The following is a 22,185-nucleotide window of genomic DNA, read 5'->3' as shown; positions in this document are numbered from 1 at the left end:
GATAGATTTTTTGATTTAAGGGAACCTTATCCAACAGACACTGCTAACACTGTCCGACAGCCAAAATTACACTTGAACCGGACTATATACGTTTGAAAATATAGGCAAAATGGAGTAAAATGGAATTTTTAATTTTTCATTTTCTCATCGTTTTGACCTTTTAGAGGTCAAACAAAATTCAAAGGTCAATATTTTTCAAAAAAATATTTTAAATACTTTTAATAGTCGTACGATGCTGGTATTGGTTTGGTGTCACACTAAAGAGGAGAGTATAGGCTTTATATAAAAATTATACACTACTGCATTCCAGGATAAAAAAGACATTAAAAATATCCTTGAAAAATTAGTCAAAAGTTTTGGCAGGCGCATATCTTCTAAACCGCGAAGAATTTTAATTTGTTCATGGAGGCAAAGTTGTAGCTCTTGTCATAAAGAATATAAATTCTGGACACATGAAATCCACCAAACCTCATCTTCATCATCTTCTATAACTTTTTCTAGGGGTTTGACTTTGGCGATTTTGACCTTGAAAATGAGGTTTGGTGGATTTCATGTGTACAGAATTTCAAATTTCAAACGTATATAGTCCGGTTCAAGTGTTGAGAGTATGCCAAATAACCCAGCATTCCTATTACAACATAAGTTGCTTTCCTATACAAATGCAGGTAATGGAAAAATTTCAAAAATTCAATCAGAAATGTGAAAATCAACGTAGTTTCTACTCGGCCAAAATTGTCTAGCAGAAAAATAAAGGAGCTAGAGTTAATCATCGCAATTTTTGTTTAGATAAAAGCGCAATTTTTTCTAGTTTTTGGAAAAAGGGTAAGTTTTTTTAGCAACAAATTTAAAAAAGTACTAGAGTACCATTTACTATTCTAGGTTCTGGAGTATAATTATAATTAGAAGTATGCGTTCTGAATATCCACATATTAAATTTGAATATATTTAATAGTGTTTATTCCTTTATTCAGTAAATATAGACATAAATTGACAATTTTTGTTCTTTGTGGTCAAGAAGCTTCTTTGGAAAAATGCTCTAACTGCCGCTTTAATATTGATGACATGGTTTTAGTTTAATGCACTAAAAATACATAATTTTATAATATTATAGATCGATATTAAAAATTATGTATTTTGTACGCATAAAACCGCTTAATGCGGAATTGGGAAATGTTCTCTCCTCGGCGAAAAGTAATGGATTATTGTTATACCCGTCCATAATTAGTGCAAAATAACATCCCTTAGAAAAATCACGCAATAGAGTGGTAGTAGTGAAATAAGTCAAACACCTTGGAATTGTCTTTAACATGGCAAGACTACTCACTTATTTTTGCTAGGAAAGCATTTGGAATGCTAAAAAATATAGTTAATTCATACACAGTCGAAAAGTCATAACCCTTTTGTATACACAATTAATTCACTAATACCTGCCCGTGTACTCAATAATTTGTACTAATTATTACAAATGCTTCGAATTTTGACAGTTGTTTAATGGAGAAGTTGCTGAAAATTTTTTTCAGCAACATTTAGTAAAAATTACCGATTACAAGCAAATAACACCCTTTATAACACATTAGTCTTGTTGTATAAGATATAAATAAATATATTAAGAAACATATTCGCCGTAATATTGTCATTAAAATTGCCAAATGCACTATACGCCTAAAAGACAAAGATTTCAAGATTTTCATCAGAATGTAAACTTTAAAAACGTCATATTTCTAGCTCAACTTTCACTGATTGGCTTTTTCAGTAATTTGGGAAAGTCGAGTCTTGTTGCATAGTAAATTAGTAAAAAGTAATGAAAGTAACAAATACGGGCAATTCCAATAAAAATTTCAGGATTGTCGAGTAGAAAAAACTTTTTTACACGTAGAGCACTTTTTACTTCTTTATTTCACATAAGTGTTCGGTATTAGCAATTACAATTTAAACAAGTAAGAACGGCGTTAAGTTCGGCCGGGCCGAACTTGTTATATCCTCCACCACAAATTGTATTGAAGTAAAGTTGAATAATTAGTTTCCTTTCGTGTATGAAGAAGACTTAATACTAAATATCAGCAATTTCGATAAAACAATGTGAGGCACCATTCTATGGGGGCTATTTCAAAACGTCGATCTATACCCACAAATTTCTGACGGAAAGTTTTTAGGCTCAAAGAAGACTAAATACCAAATTTCCTATATTTCGGTAAGAGAATGTGGCTAAAACTTAAAAAATACCGAAAATCAAAAAGTACGCTTCTATGGGCATATAGGAAGACGTGGACCAATTCTGATAATACTCTTCTGGAATATTTTATAACTCTTGAAAGACGAAATAACGAATTTTCGGTTCGATATTGACGTCACAATCTTCAGTATTACGAAAATCGGGAAGTACCGTTCTATGGGGGCTATATCGAAACGTGGACCTATACCGACGAATTTTAGTCAGAAATGGGACAATATGAAAGCGTGGACCTGTACAGACATATTTCTGGCGAACAGTTTTATATCACATTGAAGACTAAATACCAAATTTCAGCTATTTTGGTGGAATATTGAAGACACATGGGGGCTATATGAAGGCGTGGACCTACACCGACAAATTTAAAGGGGATGTTTGAGTACCCCCAACGAAATCAAAATACCAAATTTCAGCCATTTCGGTGGAATATTGTGGCCATAACGTTCAAAATACCGAAAATCGGGAGGTTCCGTTCTATGGGGGCTATATGAAGGTGTGGACCGATACCGTCAATATTCTGGGGGAAAGTTTTATACCCCTAAAGAAGACTACGTACCAAATTTCAGCCATTTTGGTAGGATAACGAAGCTAAAACCTTAAAAATACCGAAAATCGGTAGGTACCGTTCTATGGAGGCTATATCAAAACGTGGACCGATATATCCCATTTCCAATACCAACCATCCTGCAAGTAATAAAAACTTCTGTACCAAATTTTGACTCTATCTTTAAAATTGCGAGCTGTATCTTGATTTGAACAGACAGACGGACCTGGTCAAATCGACATAGAATTTTATGCTTATCAATAATATAGGGCCTCCGACGAATATTTCGATATGCTACAAACGGAATGACAAATTTAATTATACCCTCCATATGGTGAAGGGTATAAAAAGTATTATTACATATATAACTACCACGAGTGATTCACCGACGTAGCTTATGTTACACATTTTTTAAATTTTTGAGTAAAATGCACTGATAATCAAATAATAAAAAGATTAACATCGACTTTTTCCAGAAATCTGAATATTGGCCATATAAATGCTCAATATCTATGTCCGTCTAACTCTAACATGAAATTGGAAGAATTTAAAAACACTTTTAATGATTCCGGCCTAGACATAATTGGAATTTCTGAAACATGGTTTAAACCACACATGTTCTCTAGTTCTCTATCAATTCCCAATTATAATCTGGTTAGAAATGATCGTCCTTCTCGTAGAGGTGACGGTGTCTGTTTATACATTTCAAAGCAATTAAAGTATAAGGTGGTTTTTAGGGGAACTCAGTATGGTACTTGCGAGTCGTTATTTATTGAGATATTTGGAAATAATACTTCGTTCATTGTAGGTGTTGTGTATCTACCAACTGGTTCAATTGATGTTTTCAATGACTTCAATTACAACCTATTTGAACTGGCCAAGCCATTTAATTTTCGTACTGTTACTGATAGGTGTGGTCTTCACTGTTTGCATAATTCTCTCCCAACTCATTTATGCCTTCGCACGGGAAACAGCTCATTACTGGATTATTTTTTAATCTCTGAACCGTCTTATAGTGCTCACCATTGTCAATTGCAATATCCGTTCTTTTCCTCTTACCACAGCTTCATATTCTTGTCTGTTGAATTTTCATACTAGTCGAGACAAAATTGGATTGACTTTAAAGACTATAATAGTTTTAGAATTGAAAACTTTATACATCTCATTGAAGATACTGAGTTGGTTTCTATATTTGATACCAATGATGTTGATCACCAGTTATCTATAGTAAATCACGTCATTAACTTACTTTACACACAAGTTCCTTTAATTAGATGTAATCGAGTTCCTAATGATCATGCTTGGATTAATTCTCCGGAAATAATTCAAGCCAGGAGGCTAAGAGATAGAAGTTACAGTACTTATCTTCGCAATCCTTCTGAAGAAAACTGGAAGAATTATACCCGCTTAAGAAATAAGACAAAGTCAAGAATAAGAAGAGCCAGGTTTAAATACGGAAGTAGACTTTTCTCCAATGTGAGTGGTTCCCAGATGTGGTCTAAATTACGGCAGTTGGGCCGTACCAGCAAAGAAAATTCCGCTTGTGAAGAAACTGATGTTGAAAATATTGCAATTCATTTCCTGGACAACATGCGGCCTGCTGACGATATTTCCTCGGGTGGTACCAATCCCTAAGGATGATCGTGATTCTGTTAGTACGTTTAGACCAATTTCGGTACTACCGTCCATGTCCAAGATTGTAGAGAAAATTATGAAAGACCAAATACTAGAGCATTACCAACGCCACTCATTTTTCAGTCCGTATCAGTTTGCTTTTCGCAAGCATCATAACATCGTCTGTGCTTGCTATTACTGACTCTGTCAGGCAGCAGTTAGATGTGCATCATAGCCGTACGCTGGTTTCTCTAGATCTTACAAAGGCATTCGATCGCATTAGCCATATTATTTTGTTAAAAAAATTCGTGATCATTTCAACTTCTCAAAAACTGCATGTAAATTGATTTATTCCTACCTCTTAGATAGAAGACAATATGTCTCAATAAAAGGTATAAACTCGAGTGTGGGTTTTGTGACTTCCGGTGTTCCACAGGGATCTATTTTGGGACCTATTCTGTTTCTTTCCTACATAAATGATGTTGTTTCTGCTATGAATAGCCCCGTTTGTCAGCCCTACGTTTTTGCGTATGATATATATATATTTATTATTCAAATCATATTCTTCTGTGGAGTCTATAAATACCCACCTCCCATTCGTCTCTGACATATAAAAAAAATTCGTGATCATTTCAACTTCTCAAAAACTGCATGTAAATTGATTTATTCCTACCTCTTAGATAGAAGACAATATGTCTCAATAAAAGGTATAAACTCGAGTGTGGGTTTTGTGACTTCCGGTGTTCCACAGGGATCTATTTTGGGACCTATTCTGTTTCTTTCCTACATAAATGATGTTGTTTCTGCTATGAATAGCCCCGTTTGTCAGCCCTACGTTTTTGCGTATGATATATATATATTTATTATTCAAATCATATTCTTCTGTGGAGTCTATAAATACCCACCTCCTATTCGTCTCTGACATATTCTCACTAAGCAAGTTAGAAATAAATCCGGTAAAGACTAAAGCAATGTATTTTCATCCTCGAAATAATACCTCATAACCTAACATAATGGTCTGTGGACAGTCTATTCAGTTTGTTGATTCTCTAAAATGTCTCGGTATATTGGATGATTCTAATCTAACTTTCAATGGTCACATAAATGGAATTTCGAAAAAGATTTGTCTTATTTTGAGAAGACTTTACAATTTAAAAGCTTATACCCCAAGGTACATAAGAAGACATCTTGCTTTTTCTTTATTTATGCCCTTAATCAATTACGGTCTTGAAATTTATTCTGGGACTTGGTCCTATAACATAGACATAGTTGAGAAAATAGTGCGTAAGATTGTCCGGTATGTTTTCCAACTGAAAATACATGACCATGTTCGAGCAATTGAGCTAACTTCTGATTTACTTGGATTAAGTTGTCGTGATTACATAGATCTACGTACAGTCTTACATTTCTATAAAATTATGAAATCACAACAACCTGAAATCTTAGTAAGTGAGAATGTCCTTGATCATTCATTTCTAGTGCGTGTTTATCGAGCCTGGAATTATCTACCTAACTCGCTTAAAATGTTTTGCTACACTGACCATACTTTTAAAAGGAAATTAAAAGCGTTTTTAAATAATTATCCTATTTAATTGTGAATTTCTTGCTTCCAATTCAATTATTATATATTTGCCGCTGCTGGACTCGATTACTTTTTTCTTATTTTTTCCAATATTCGTTTGGCCGGGGGGCCGTATATCAACATTATTGAATTCATTTTTTAAATGGCCTTCTGCCATGGAATCTAAATTTTAATTGTAATCTCACAATACATGTATAATTGGCCTTGTAGGCTTTCTTTGTATTGATATCGAATAAATAAATAAATAAATAAAAAATGTTAAACTGTTTTAAATTTTAAAGAAATATGTAAAATATTTGGAGGAAGTATTACAGAGAATTATTTAACTACATTGCTATACATTATTGTCCAACATATTGGAAAGTATAAAAATAAGAAACACGTTAGGCTTTTTGAGCAATTTTCTGCATAGTTGTTGTTTAGTTTTAAGGTGTTTTTTAAGAGTTTAATCGTAATTCTAGGCCGACTGTAAGTGTTACTGAGTTCAGAGCAAAACGTTTATTTGTATTTATTGAACTTTTGCAGCATATTACGTCCAATACTTTGGCTTTAAAAACAACATCTGGAAAAAAATCTTCCGATCTTTTGCTTTTGAAATTTTTGAAAAGAGCAATAAAAGATAAAATCGTTGCTTAATCTTTGTGGTTTTAAAATTTTGTATAGAGTCTCTAACACGTTTTTGTAATGAACTATTTTGAACACCATAACAATAATATTTGAACATCATAAAAAATAACAAAATCCTCTAACCTATGCTATGTATTAGGATATTTTCAGAATTGTGTAGTCATTTTCGGAAGTATGAACTTGCCAATAAAATATGGATTTTATCATTGACCACAAGTGCTGCTGTGGAGGTACCGGAAGAAATGGACCGGACCGACAAAGTTCATTTTGGAAGTAGATCTTTTTTTGGGAATCATTCCTTTTAAAAGATATTGCGCCCACCAGTCATTTCACTTCGTCAAGTATAATTTTCAGTTTTTTTTTTCAGGAAATATGGACTTGCCCACGAAAAACATAATACCGCTCTAAACACAAGGATTAGATTATGTAAAAATTTCTAAGGGTCCTCGAACAGACCTTAAACTGCATTAAACAACTATTTTGAAGGTTTTTGGGGGATGTACCCAGTATGGTATATTTTCGAGCTTAAACAAAGTATGGACAAAATATTACTAAATCCAAAGTTTGGACCAAAACTGTTGCTCCGTTAAAGAAAAATCGCACATACCACTTTCACTAATATTCTTGAAATTTGGAGGAAAATCGCCATCTTCGAACTTTATATAAGGCTCGCAGAAATATTGTGATAAACAAGGTTTGGACCAACGCAGTGTCCGGTTCGAACGTTGTCGTGCGCACCATCCACTACACATGATGGCCGTAGGTGTTCTTTACAGCTTTCGGGCCATTTTCTCTGGAAGTATGGACTAGCCCCTGAAAAAACTATAGTACTATAGTAATAGGGGCCCCGAGAACACTTGTTGCAAAAAAGCAAAGTCTTTCCAGTAGTGCGATTCTGTAACTCCTTAACGACAAATGTCGGTAGTTAACGACAATTTTCGGTAAGTGCTATTCTGTACACCAATTTTAACGATTTTTGTCGGTAAATTTTGTCGTTAGTTACCGAAAATTATTGTTAAGTTAACAACCAAAAAAAAGTAGTCGTTAAGTCTTAACGACAGTATATTATTACAATATTTCGCGGATTTCTTTTAACAACCGCGTTTTATATGAACATATCTTATGTTAATAAGGAGGGTACACAAGGTAAATTCCGGCTTATTGAGAAAAATCTTCTTAATGCATTTACATAAGTGTTAACTATGTAGAATAACATGGGCCAGCTTCGCCACTGTTGTGCTTTCGACAGCGACGATTTTATTGAAACTGCATAAAATTCATCAAAGAGAACTTGTAGGTCTTCGATTAAATCATAAATTGCCTTTAGACCACCTTTATGTAGCATCAATTAAATCGGCGCTGGCGAAGGCGCAACAGTGGCGCAGCTGCCCCATGCTGCCCTACGTATGAAGACTGCGCTAACCTTTGTTTTACTTATTAAAGAGGAGAAACGTTTTCTAATGCTTCAAAAGAACTCAAGTGTGGTACTGCTATGTAAGACCTATACCAATGTCCTTAACACTATCTTTCTAGGAGGCTTTCGTTGGCTTTAATTTAGAATTGAGGCCAACACGTGAATAGTATTACTATAACCTACTTTGTTCTGCGATAATCTTATAGATTTAAACTCAGCATCACTAACAATCAGAATCCTAAAAATGGCGTTTAAGCTTGGATTTTCGAACTTTTCATACTCTCCGCTATGAGAATCTTCATTTAATGTGGGCGTGGATTGAATATGTGAATATATAAACTCAAATGACCATCCATCCATACAGAACGCCACAACCCAAAATATGATCCCAACTTTTAATAAAAAAAACCAACTGCGCTTTTAAAAAAGATTAATAATGGTATTATCACTTTTATTACTTTTAAATCACACACACAATAAAAACATCTTAAGAAATGCTTCTTTACTCGCATCCGTAGTCATCCAAAAGACACACATTTGAGCCACATTCCTTCAAAAATCTGAATTGTTTCCTTCTTAAACGCTTTATGTTTTGTACTCGCGACGAAATAATGTTTTCAGCTTCAAAATATATTTTAATTAATATTAAACTATAATATTTGACATTTCCTTCCCATCGATATACGTCGGTATGAGTTAACGATTTCGACAATCGGTAACATAAAGTTACAGAATAGCACATTCGTTAACTCAACCGAATATTTTCGTTAACTACCGACGTCGGTTCGTTATTAAAAAAAGTTACAGAATCGCACTACAGAAAGGTATTTTTATTTATTAATTTATTTATTTCATATTTCTAATTATAACTAAATTATTAGCATAAAGGAAGTGAAGCCGTGACTACTGAGGTCTTAGGATTACACAGATATATTTTCTAATTATCCAGAGAGGTCTTAAACTGCACTTCTCTGAAAATTTATGAAATACTCTTTGAAGTGGATCGATAGTCGATCGAAATTGATCAACATTTTGACAAAATATCACGAAGGCCAAATTTTGGACCGAATCGGTTGATCTGTTCGAGAATAACGTGTTCTCCAGGCAGCCACCCAGACGGACGAACATAGCTAAGTCGACTCCAAGTTTGCTGAAATAGATTTCTTCCAAAACTAAAAAATTTAGATTGGAAAGAATAGTGTTTGTGGATTTTTGCTAAAAGAATGTATACATGTTAAGAACTTGGATTGGGCCAGAATTTCATTTCGAAAGATTTCAAGACTGGTTGTCAGAGTTTTCCTAGTTCCTGATCAATTTATGAGAAGATTCACGATAGAAAACCAAAATTTCTATAAGATAAGTCCGACGATTGGATGCCGAAATTTTTCTATTGACAGATGCACGATTGGGCGACAGAATTTGTCATTTACATACTCGCGATTGGGTGCTAGAATTTCATCATGGATAGACTCACTATTGCTCAGCATTATTTCTCTATCAAGAAAACTACTATCGGCTTCCGAAATTCTTTGTGATAAGATCTAGGATTGGACACCAAAATATATTTAGGGAAATAACTACAATTTCTTTATGACAATAACAACGATTGGACACCTGACACCAATTGAAAATTTGAGCATATTCTGACACCGCAGCGTGATAAGAGACCAAAAAACAGAAGACACGCGCCTTGTCGTTTTTTTTTTTGCTAAATTCTACCTGTAAATATGAAAAATACTAGTGAATAACGCCATGATATCGAACATGCATAAATCAATTCTCTACTAATCCCATTTTCGTTCCATAAATTACTCAATAAAATTGGAGCGGAAAATTGAAGCCGTGATTTTCAACTTTTGGGAGGTAGGAAACAAAGAAAATGTCCTCAACATTCAATGTAAACAAAAAAATGAAATGTTAAGATATTTCTAAGGTTTTCTGATAATATACCCTTTCTTCACTGAATTGCATAACATTTACTGTAGTTGTGAGTTATTAGTTGTTGTATAATATTATTAAATATGAATTACCCTGTTAATATTACTTACCACTGTATATCATATTAGTTGTAACTATTGTATAGTACATTAAATAGAATAAATGAATTCATTCCGATAAACTACATGGTGTCAGGTGGACGAACCAAGAGAGACAATAAGACAAAAAGTGTAAATCGTGAAATTATTAAAATGGAATCATCAACAATAAATAAAATTAACTTGAAAGCAAAAAATATGGCAGAAGAATGGAAAAAATGGAAAGATGTGTTCAGAATGTTTTTAAGAGCCACAGGCTTGGAAGAGAAAGAAGACAAAAGAAAAGTGGCATTATTATTGCATCACATGGGACCGGATGCATTGCAAATTACCAGCTCGTTTGATATGAATCTAGATGAAGAAAGTACAATGATTTGATCGCCAAATTTGACACATTTTTCGTACCAAAGGTTAATTTGGCTATGGAGCGGCACAAATTCTTCACAAGGAAGCAAAAAGAGGATGAACATTTGGATGTTTTGTGACAGATTTAAAGAATCTGAGTCTATCTTGTGATTTTGGAAATTTGAGAGACAGTTTGGTAAACGGTATATTCATATGTGGATTGTCCGTTAGTTTTCAGCACATAAAAGAACGATTATTGAGTGAAGGTGATATAAAACTCGAAAAAGCTATTGATATTGCTAGAAACATAGAAGCATCACGCGAGAATGCATCACAACTGTCACAAAACAGCAACAACAACAACACTTACGACATGAGTGTAGATTTATTAAAGAGAAATGATGCTCAAAAGAAGCTCTGTCGCAAATGTGGGCTCTCTCATCAAAATATCTGTCCAGCCGAAAAAAAACATTTGTTATAACTGCAAAATAAGAGGCCGCTATGCAAGATTGTGTTATAACAAACAACAAAATCAACAACAACGTACGGCAAGATATGTAAAAAATGTACGTCAACCAAATGATGACGAAGAGGGCAGTGAAGGAAATGATTTTGTGGTTGGAAGTTAAACATGTGTGCGTAAGGCGAAAGAAGGTACAATAAACAAATTGAAAACAACTAGTTTGGAAACTAATGCTTGCATTGTGGAAGTGATGATAAATAACAACAAAGTGAAATGTCAAGTGGATACTGGAGCTGATGCCAATATTTTGTCTGAGAAAATCGCAAAGAAATTGGGTTGTGAAATTCGAGCAACGAAGACGAAGATATACACATTCAGTGGTGAAGCCTTGCCGATAACTGGTAAAGTTAGAATATGTTTTAGTTTTGAGAGTAAAATCTATAGTAGTATAGTTTATATTGTAAACCTATCATGTAAAAATATTATAGGATTAAACCTTGCGAAACTGATGAATTTGGTTAGAATCGTAAACAAATTGAGTCAAGATGACATATTTAAAAAAATTTCAGATGTTTTTGAAGGTTTAGGCCTGTCAAAAAATGAATGTAAATTGATGTTAAATCCTGAAATAGAGCCTGTAGCGGATCCCCCAAGAACAATTCCATTTTCGTTACACGGTGTTCTTAAATTGGAACTGGATAGGATGGTCAAGATGAATGTAATATCTAAAGTTGAAAAACCAACACCTTGGGTTAGTTCCATGGTGATAGTATCCAAACCTAATGGTAAAATTAGACTTTGTCTTGACCCAAAAAATTTAAACAAGGCGATACTTAGACCACACTTTCCATTTCCTAATATAGATGATTGCAAAGCAAAATTGGCTGGATCTAAATTTTTCAGCAGCATTGATGCCAAAAGCGGGTTTTGGATGGTTCCACTAGAGAAAGATTCTACCGATTTATGTACATTTAATACGCCTTTTGGGCGATACAAATTTTTACGTTTGCCGTTTGGAATAAACGCAGCATCGGAAATATTTCACGCAGAGATGATGAATTTGTTTGGGGATATTGAAGGGTTATTGATTTATATTGACGATTTTTTAATATATTCCAAAACTTTAGAAGAACATGAAGAAATATTGAAAAAGGTCCTAGAAAGGGCGAGACAGGTTGGTTGCAAATTCAACAGGGAAAAATCTAAATTTTTTATGAAGGAAATTAAGTTCATTGGACATGTTTTAATAGTGAGGGAGTTAAAGTTGATACCAGCAAAATTAAATCAATAATGGAGATGTCTAGGCCAACAAATATTACTGAACTACAGAGAATCTTAGGAATGATAAATTATGTTGGATCATTCATTGAGAATTTGTCCCTAAAAAATCAAAACTTAAGACAGCTTTTGAGAAAGGATATTGAGTGGCATTGGAACGAAACGTTAGAAAAAGAATTTAATAGTTTAAAAATAGAAATGACTAAAACACCAGTTTAAACATATTTTGACCCAAAAAAGCAATTGAACCTCACTGTTGATGCCTCACAGCACGCTGTAGGAGCTGCAATTCTGCATGGAAAAAATCCAATTGCATACAGCTCAGCATCACTCACAGATGCCAGATAAATTATGCTCAAATAGAGAAGGAATTATTTGCGATACTGTTTGGATGTACAAAATTCCATCAGTATACATATGGCTGTAAGGTGCTTGTTGAGACAGATCATAAACCGTTAGTGTCTTTGTTTAAAAAGGCTCTCTATAAAGTTCCTTATTTTCTTCTAAATCCATAGGAAAATTTTCTATTTTAAGCATGCCCCATCGGGCGTCTCTCCTTCTTGCAGCTGGTTGCGTAATGGCCTATCTCCTGGCGGTTATAGCAGCAAACTCCTTCGTAGAACTGCTGTGCTTGCACCGCTTTCACATGCTTCTGTTTCTGCTCTTCTGTCATCTTCTCGTACTGTGAAAATAGGCTTTTGAATTCCTTCATTGTATGCACGTTGAAAAACATAGAGGCACACTCCACCAATTCTCTTTCAGTTATTGATAAACCCTCAGCTATTTCCTGCATCACCTGGGCATACAGATGCAGGTTCTCGTTCGTTTTGTCCCACTCCCGGGCGTCCAACCGACGTAAAGTTTCTTTTACACAGTTGTTTACGGAATTCAATCAACAATTCACTTTGCAGGCATACCCAATTATCTGTGTCATTGCTGCGAAAGATATTGCCGCGCTGCCCGTCATCATACGGCGATCATACATAAATTTCTCTGCATTTCCGCAGCCCATTATATTTGTTATTTTGTTGAATTCCTGGATGCACTTTGTGATGGCGTATTCATTATCGCCCGAAAATGTTTGCATTGCCCTTCCACTTCTTTTTGTTTGTACTTTTCTTTGCAGCGCATTGGTTTCTTTTTTGAGTTGTAAAACTTCAATTCTTTCAACAGCCGCCGAACTTCATTGTCCATTTCACCATCTATCGTGCTTGCTTATCTATGCATGTCCGCAGCCGCTGTTGTTATTGTTGGCTGTATGAGTAGTAAGTTTTCGTTTGACTATAACCCTGACCCAATTACAGGTCCTCCAGCAAGCGAATTCAAAGAAAAACAAAGATTTGAAATGTTAATATTCATAAACAGAGGCGAAAAATTTCCTTGAAGCTAATTTCTTTTCTGTCAGTTCCGGTAGATAAATACAAAACATTTTCCGAGAAAAAGGTAACTGTGCTGATGTTATTTCAACTTAACAGAAATAGATGATTTCTTAGTTGAATCGTGCTGGCAGCTTGCAAATATTTTGTTCTGGTGTCTTTTTTTTTTTTGGGAAAGCCGAAAAGTGAGCATCATTCTCATTAACATGAGAATACTCGATGCTTAAAAAAACTGAAGAGCCAATTGATAATTCCCTTCGCCGGGATGAAATCATGATATTGGTAGCGATCGGTGAATTTCGCAGGCTGTCAGTGCGTTTTGTAAACATTACTCTCTGTAAAGAAAGTAATGATGAAGTTAAGCCAATGGGGGAATACTCCAGACTTAAGCAATCGCAATTTTAGTATGTTGGGTTGCCTTTTGCCATAGAACTTTGAAAAAGTTCAAAACAAATGCTCTCTTTTTAAATTGTGTGTGAGCAAATTGACACACACCGACAGGAGAAGGGCAACCTTGGTTTAAATGCTTTTATTCGGAGTTACGATCTGAGGCGTCAGGAAAGACATGACGAGGAATATGAATGGAATTCACATCCTGGTAACACGAAATTGTGCCAGTCGCGATATATCGTGCACAGAAGTGCATCATCCCATCCGATTTGATCTGTCCAGATCTTCTGCATAACTATTTTTGCAGTAACTATAATTGGGCCTAACCCACCTAAAGGATCAAATAATTTAGTAATAGTTGACAATGTTTCTCGTTTTGTGTAGTGATCTTTCGAGGGTAACGCACCGCGGTATAGTCTCCTTACAAGAACTTTACAACTAAGCCTCGGTGAGTCGCCCAGGTATCAACGAGGCTCCGTCGCTCGTCCAGAGATGATTTGTGGAATAAACCAATTCACCTCTTCGTCTCGCGACAATCAAATAAACACAGACTTTAGACTTTTCACATATGGCAATAAATCGAATAATATTCTTTATTTTTGTAATTACAGGATTGAATTCTGACGTCAACGGAGATGATGCATTAATAACTGTAGACTACAATATAATACATTCATTAGAGGAGCCTATGCAAATCGCAAATATTACGTTTAATAATTTAGATGTTATTGGTAAGTATTTTAAACATGCCCATACTGGCTTATTTAACTAAGCGATTTTTTTAGCCAACCAGGAAACAATAGTTGAATTGTTGGGTTTTGGAAAGCGAATTTTAGATAACTACAGACTTTTTAGAAATGTCACTAATAAGAATGAGCGTTTTAATTATACCTCACAAACTACAGATACTAGAAGCATTGGTAAAATGAAATCTGAAATAAGCTTCGACTTTCATCGTTTGAATATACTAGTACTTAGAAGTACTCGTTTGGATGCACTTAATGTTGGCAGAAAAGTAGGAACATTAACAATGAGCGAAGCCAAAATTCATGCAACCATTAAAAATGAAATTTGCGTTTCCGGTGCTTTGGGAGGAATACAAGTAGTGGATATTACGCCTGAAGGATACCATCATCAGCGAATATTTTCTGTTGGGAAAGATCCTTTGACAGACCCTCCTTCTCATTACACAAATGATATCTTGTTTACATTAACGAATGAAATGTATGGTAATGATTTTGACGACGATTATATGTATCTCAATGCCCTCAGCTTCAAGATAAGTCAGTCAGAAGGATCGGCAGTCGAGGTTAAGATTCGAATGGCATCAGTATGGTACACTCATTGCCCAAGATTTATAGAAGAGATTTATTTGTGCGTAAAGGAATTTAAACAATATTTTAAGTAAGTCAACATTATTTATATAAGAATTGCGTAGATTAATATCTCGAAAAAATATCGCTGAGATCATTAATATATTATTATATATGATATGTATTATTATATATGATACTATAGGTTATATATGAAACCCTATAGTATTTACATGTATATATAAGCTAATAAAATCCTCCGTTTTAATGAAAGGCACTTGGGTTTCCTGTATAGTGCTATCCACTTTTATTTGATTTGTTAATGTTTTCATTCTATCTTGTGTTTGGGCGCTATGCGCCTTATTTGAAGACTCGGCAGGATTTGCTATTCTGTTGCTTGCAATGTTGAATGGAGAACGTTCACTTTCGTGTGGTGTCATGTTACCACAATCGTTGAACTCTTGTTGTTTATTATAGCGTATCGTTAACACCTCCCTTTTGATTTGAGCTTGAGGCCAGATTTTATTTTTTATTATTTTCCAATATTTCGCAATGAGTTACATTGCATCTTCAGGCGCTATATTTAAATTTTAGACATACATTTGGAAATAAAACATTGCGAAATTAGGGGAAGGGAACAAATTCCGCACAGAATTTTTATTCATGATTGCCCTGATTATTTTCGATAGAATTGGTATGGTGGATAATGAAATGTTTGTGAAAGTAACAATTTTAAATATATATTTTTGATAGAAGGCGCGAAAAACGATTAGCTGCTATGCTATTCGCTAAAGACCACCTCTTATTTGAAAGAAACGCAAAAATAGCTTATTTGTTTACATGGAAATTTGGCAAAGGACAATTGATTTTCAACAGAACTGCCATATTGAAATTGTTAAATTCAATACAAATACTGTTTGATTTTGTGCATTAAAAATGGGGACAATGTTCAAATTAATTTGAATTAAAGCTGTTAATGCAAATTAAAGCTGCCGTTTGTCTAGGCTATAAGATATTACAGATTTTTGTGTGACTTTTAAAAACTGAGCACGTGTGTCTTACCGCTGCGAAATGTGGGTTTACTTCTTCGATTTCTTCATGAAAACTGTCTGCTAACTTCCATTCTAATCCAGATTTCTTTAAGCACACCAATGATATTCTTCTACTTAACTACCAGAGCTATAAGTAAGCCTCAGATTTTATTTCGACATATTTCATAAGAAACTGGTTACTATGAAGATTTATAATATTCTCGTAATTCGTTCCTTCATAGCTCTTAGGTCCCGAAGGTGTTTATTCCTCTTGGTCAAATGAGTAAAACTTCTATTCGAATCAGATTTTTGTAGCTATAAACGCTTTGAATTGTGACCAGTAATACTCAATACAATTTTGTCAGGGTAGATGGCAATTGTTTTAAGTAATATTCGAAAACTTTCGGTTGTTGTTCATGGTTCCTATCTTTCCCTGCTTCCACAAAGTCATTTTAGGAAAATAATTACAGTTTTTTTTCGTAATTTTTGTGAGAATGTTTATTGATATTATTAGAGTTCAGGTTTTAATTTAATTGACTAAAATTGAATTCAGTTATTTTAGCAAAATTTCTTACAATGTTGCATCATTAAATCCGTCATCCTTCGTTTCAGATTTCCTAATTTAAATTCTAGGGTTCTAGAGAGTTTAAAGAGACTTCTACAGAATGGATAGGATTTTTCGAAATTATTGACACGGTGATTTGTATAAATTATAAATTAATTCACTGTGGCAATCTTCTAACTGTTCTTTCGATAACTGGTGGCTAGTAAATATTTGTATACTTCTGGAACCACAGCTATTTTTTGTTTTCTGCTTGCTGAGCGCTCTAGAAAATTATTTACCTATTTAGTCTACAATGCAATATTTTTACAGAATGTAATTCAATTCGCATTTAACAAATCTAAAAAAATCCAAGTACTCGTATTTAAAACTGTATCCAAATATTCTCGAAATTGGGGTTTCATGTGTAAAATCGTTAAGGCATAAATTCTTTTAAAATGCAATTTCCTTAATCTAATTCCACATAAAAATATTTCTGTGCCCTAGAGCTCTCGCAATCTATGAAACTATAGATGAAGTGGAAAGGTTTGCTAAGGCATTGACAATTTACAATTTGTTCATTCGGGTACACTTTGAAATTCAGGGCAATGTGTTAAGCAATTATGAAAACTATCATCCCCATACTACCAACCTTAAAAGATCATAATCTCTTAACAGTTAGGGCAGGTCCGTCATTGAACATTTTCTTACTTGCTTTTAATCTGAATCCATTTACATAAAATAGTTTAGATACAATACTAAGCACTCTTCTTAACCATAATGTATGTATGTTATAATATTTTACATTTTCAAACTGCTGAAGGCATTTCTTAGTTTCTAAATTATTAATAATAAAATATAAAGATATATAATAACTTAATACTAGGTGATGGCACCCAACACCTTCAGCAACCAGCTAGGACGTGCATCGTTCTTCCATCGATGAAAGACATGATATACCCATTTTCTGTTTGTAGGATACTACTCTCCAATAAGACCACTGCTGGCACCAGTTCCGGTTGTACTATGACATGATACATGACATATAATTGTACGCTTGGCACCATCTGCACTGGCAACTACTTCATCATAGGCATTAAACAGCGATTCCATTATATTTTCTCCACCTTGCCATTTTTGTGGTTCATAACTATTTTGGTTGGTGGTTCTTGTGCTGCATTCATTACATACCATTCAGACACGGAAGCACCACCATCGATTTCTACTGAGCGAGGGCGTACTTCATTAACTTCTTGCAAATGATTTTTCTCCTTGAAGGTAAGATCTGAACGTAGAACCTGAATATTAATTTGCAGATCCATACGAAGTAGAGATTCATCTTTGAGACGTTTACGGACTTCGTCCAACTCTTTCCGTAAGCACTCCAACTCTGTTTGCACTTCACAAAAATCTTCCACAGCCTTTTCCTTTTCAGCATTAGCAGCATTGTATTTGGCGCTAACGTCAGCGACATGGGACTCATATATGAGAGCATTTTCTTCCGCAATTGAGCAAGCATTGGTTTCTTCGTCAAATCTGGCCTTCAATTGCTCATTTTTATCACGTAGTTGTTTCACTTCGACCTTTAATTTTCGCGAAACATCCACGCAAGCATTTTCATTCTTAGGTTCCCTAGTTTTTTCAACACTTCCCTGTTGAATCCCTATACTACCTGGAAACCCTACTTCATTCTTTATTATCACCTTTTTCGGTGCTGTTCTGGAAATGTTCCCACTTCTCACTATGTAATAACAAATCGTTAAAAAATGGAAATGACTTGTGTAGTCATCTTCTTTCCCTACTACCTCCAAATATCGCACATATTGTGACGATAATGACCCATAACTTTTTTCGAAGTCTTTTGTGCTTTAGAAAAGAGCTTGTAAATAGTGGGTCTGTTGTTGCTTTTTGTTTCTAATTTGAAGTTGACCGCAATCAGACCTATTCAGGCTTTTATAGATTTTTGTGAAATTGTTCTATCTTATTTATTCTACCATGTATGAAGCCACTTATAAAATCATATACAAATACCATCTATTGCAATTTGGGCTTAATTTCTAATGAAATTATCACCAGATTATTTAGATATAGACAAAGCTGAGCTATCGATGTTTCATTTATTTCAGCTTGTCCTACTTTCGAGTGAGTTTCCTATTGATTCTACAAATAGGTTCGACCAAAAAATCTTATTTTTAGTTCTTTTAAAAGGGATAAAAACTTAATGAAACGTTTTGATAAAAAATTAAAAAAATTTTAGAATCTTGAAAGAAGGGAAAGCTTTAACTTTATAAATCCGCAAACAATTATAATAAGAAATACGAAAATATCGAGAAAAATATTAATATCGTGCCGTTTTCCTCCCCACTCTGAGAAGGTTTCCCACCGTTTAATTTATTATATTAACTAGCTCGCTAATTTTACGTCACTTTGCAATTGGATCAAAATTTGATTTGGTTTAAATTTTTGATACTTTATCTGTTTCCACTTGTTGCAAAGATTTGTATTGTTGTATCTATTCAGATCTACAATTCTGTTAAATTTTCACTTTTTTTACAAAAATTTTAATACTTATTTTAGTACACTTTCTGTTGTATTTTACCTTCATTTCATTTATTTCTTCCTTTGTAGTATAAAAAAGCCAATATGGCCAATAACTTATATTAACATATATGGCAAATTATGGTCTATCTGCAGTTTATGACACCTTATTATACTTTCATTAATGGAATGACTCATTTAGACACAGTTACCAAGCTTCTTCACAACAATCAATAATATTATAATCCTATTATAAAAATATTATAATCATTCATTAATTAGATCTATTATTTCAAAATATGTTTACTGGGAAGTATATCCTCTATGTTCCATTACCCTTCGTTCCGGTTTATCTTTTTGTATATTTTTATGGTTTTGGCTAAGATGTTCAGTTATCTACACCCATCCTTAAACCTAACGAGACCATTAGCGATACCACCCACAACAACTAAAGTGGCGTAAGGGTAGCACGCCCGATTCACGATCTTTAGGATTCGAGTTCAAATCCCGAGTATAGCCAATATTTTTTTATATTTTTTTTAATCTTATAAATCCAACAGTATATTACGGTACTTTGGATTTGGAGACTTGGATTAAATTTAATCTTGTTTAAGTATCAGTGAGACATTCTTTTTTATTTTTTCCTCATGCCCACTACCTTCGGCAGTGGTGAATTCCAAAGGCGCTCGCTCTCGCAGCATCAACCAAATCAGGCAATGTTTTTTTCCTTTCCTACCATCAACCCTAACACACGAAGTAAATTGCATATTAACTAAAAAAAGATCTTTGACAAATTTATGAATGTGTGATCTCATAAACTGTTTAACAAGAAGAAAACTTAATCCATAAAAATTGTGGCAATCTAAGTTTACATTACGGAATTGTTAAAACCAGTTGATTGAACAAATCATATTCAATAATCAACTAACATACTTGCATGCAAATTAATAAAGTGTTACCAAAAAATACCCAAGTTTTGTGAAAAAAAGGATAACCCGAAACCATCATTAACATTGCCCGTTGGGAAAGGAAAATACCTAATTTTCTCACTCAATAAGGAATTTCGGTAAGAAATCAAGCGACTAAATTCGTCGGACTATTTGTTAGCCAAATGTATTTTCTATTGTTTAGCTTCTTAAACAAAATCTGTTTTGGCGTTTGTGTAATTGCCCATACCACAAAACAATAAAACCAAAATACATTTTTCTGGGCCAAAAAAAAGTCCTAACCTGGCATTACTTTTCGTGTGGCTCAACTAATGTTATTATGCCTTGGCCTGGGAACTCCGAAGTTTACCATAAATTGCTCATATTGGTTAAGAAACACCAAACCACCAGAAGCGTCGTTATTATACAGCACCACAAAGATTTTACCCATTGGGCACCCTAACTGACAACTAAGGAATCCCTACAACATCTGTTGCTATGCAAAAATATTCGTGATGAAAAAAAAGAAACTGTCTAGTCTGGTATTCTAAAAATAGACTGTCTGTGACGGAAGTTGGAATCCCCATTGAGCTTGACGACACCACACAAAAACTTTGCAATAGTCATCAACAATTATAACAAGCCAGTGGCCCAGACGGCCGGTGTTGCAGCTTGTAATAACGTAGATATCAATGAGGTTCAAATCCCGAAATCGCCATACATTTCTTAGTATTAAAATTTGTAACTTTTAATTACCAGAGTATCTAAATCGATTTCAGTATTCATATTGAAACATTTTAACTAATAATTATTATCACAGTCCTACAGCTAAGGTAATCTAACAAAGCGACATCCTTCCACGAATGCAATTGCTCATCGAGCCCTTGACGAACAACGATATTAGTGTGATTTGAAAAAAAGGATATCATCCAATCGGCAAAAGGATTAACAGAGTAATTTAAATATTTGCATATAAGAAGAAAAGAGTCCTTAAAAGGAGTAGAAGATCCTAGTCATCATCATTACCCTTTTATTTCCTTGCAAAAACCTTTCCATTCATTATTAAATCTGGGCCCTATTCCACGAAACAACTTATAACTTTTCATTTTGCACTTATCAGTATTTTTGACAATTCTCATAGTTAAGTATTCCACAGAACCATTATTTTTGATAAGTGATAGGTTGCTAATTATAAATTGAGTTTGCTTACTTTTCAAAAAAATGTAGCTCTTTTTTTGATTTCTGTTCCACAAACGTTATTTCAGCTAAGTGAAAAGTTGTAACGGCAAATCGTATTTTGCTAAGATTTTGCAAAAAAATTTGCTCTTTCGTTCCACAGAAAACTCTGCATTTTGATTTTGCAGATCAAATTTTGATAAGTTTGCCTTAAATTTGCGAGGTAAACGTTATCTTTGCCAATGTACATTGTTAAAGCGATATTTTGTTCGGAAATAGTGAAAACACGGTTATGACAAGATATTGTAAAGATTTTTCCGAACTTCTACCCTCTGAATCAACCATCCTACTTCGAACTCTCACTATCCAAAATTCCAACCTACGAACAACCCCATTCCGAACTTCCACCCTGCGATCAACCTCACAAATCGATGTTTCTCGATTTTGCATTTAGACTAAACTCTATTTGTGAGACTATTTTTATTAATTACTATACCCTCCACCATAATATGGAGGGTATATTAGGTTTGTCATTTCATTTGTAACTCATCGAAATAATCATTTGCGACCCTATAAGGTATATACATATAATTTTGATCAGCGTAAAATTCTAAGTTGATTTAACCACATCCGTCCGTCAGTCTGTTGTAATCACGCTATCTTCCGAACGAGTTGAGATAGGGGGATGAAATGCTGTTCACACGTGTCTTAAATCAAGTTGGAAGTTGAGCTTTGTTATAGCCCTCATATAGCAGTGCCGT

General features: G+C 34.2%; 1 protein-coding gene across 2 annotated transcripts in view; it reads left to right on the top strand.

The window, feature by feature from the left end:
- The window catches only part of Vps13D (vacuolar protein sorting 13D), a 672,569-nt gene that overhangs the window by 162,971 nt on the left and 487,413 nt on the right, over window positions 1-22,185 (top strand). For both annotated transcript variants that reach the window (XM_073982994.1, XM_073982993.1), the window contains exons 6-7: window positions 14,511-14,630; window positions 14,685-15,303. In XM_073982994.1, coding sequence (XP_073839095.1) covers window positions 14,511-14,630; window positions 14,685-15,303 — 739 coding nt within the window. The remainder of the gene's footprint in view (window positions 1-14,510; window positions 14,631-14,684; window positions 15,304-22,185) is intronic.

This window comes from Musca autumnalis, unplaced genomic scaffold, assembly GCF_047663935.1.
Source record: "Musca autumnalis isolate F117 unplaced genomic scaffold, ASM4766393v1 scaffold_4, whole genome shotgun sequence".
Classification (NCBI taxonomy): domain Eukaryota; kingdom Metazoa; phylum Arthropoda; class Insecta; order Diptera; family Muscidae; genus Musca; species Musca autumnalis.
This window is presented reverse-complemented; position numbering and strand designations above follow the sequence as displayed.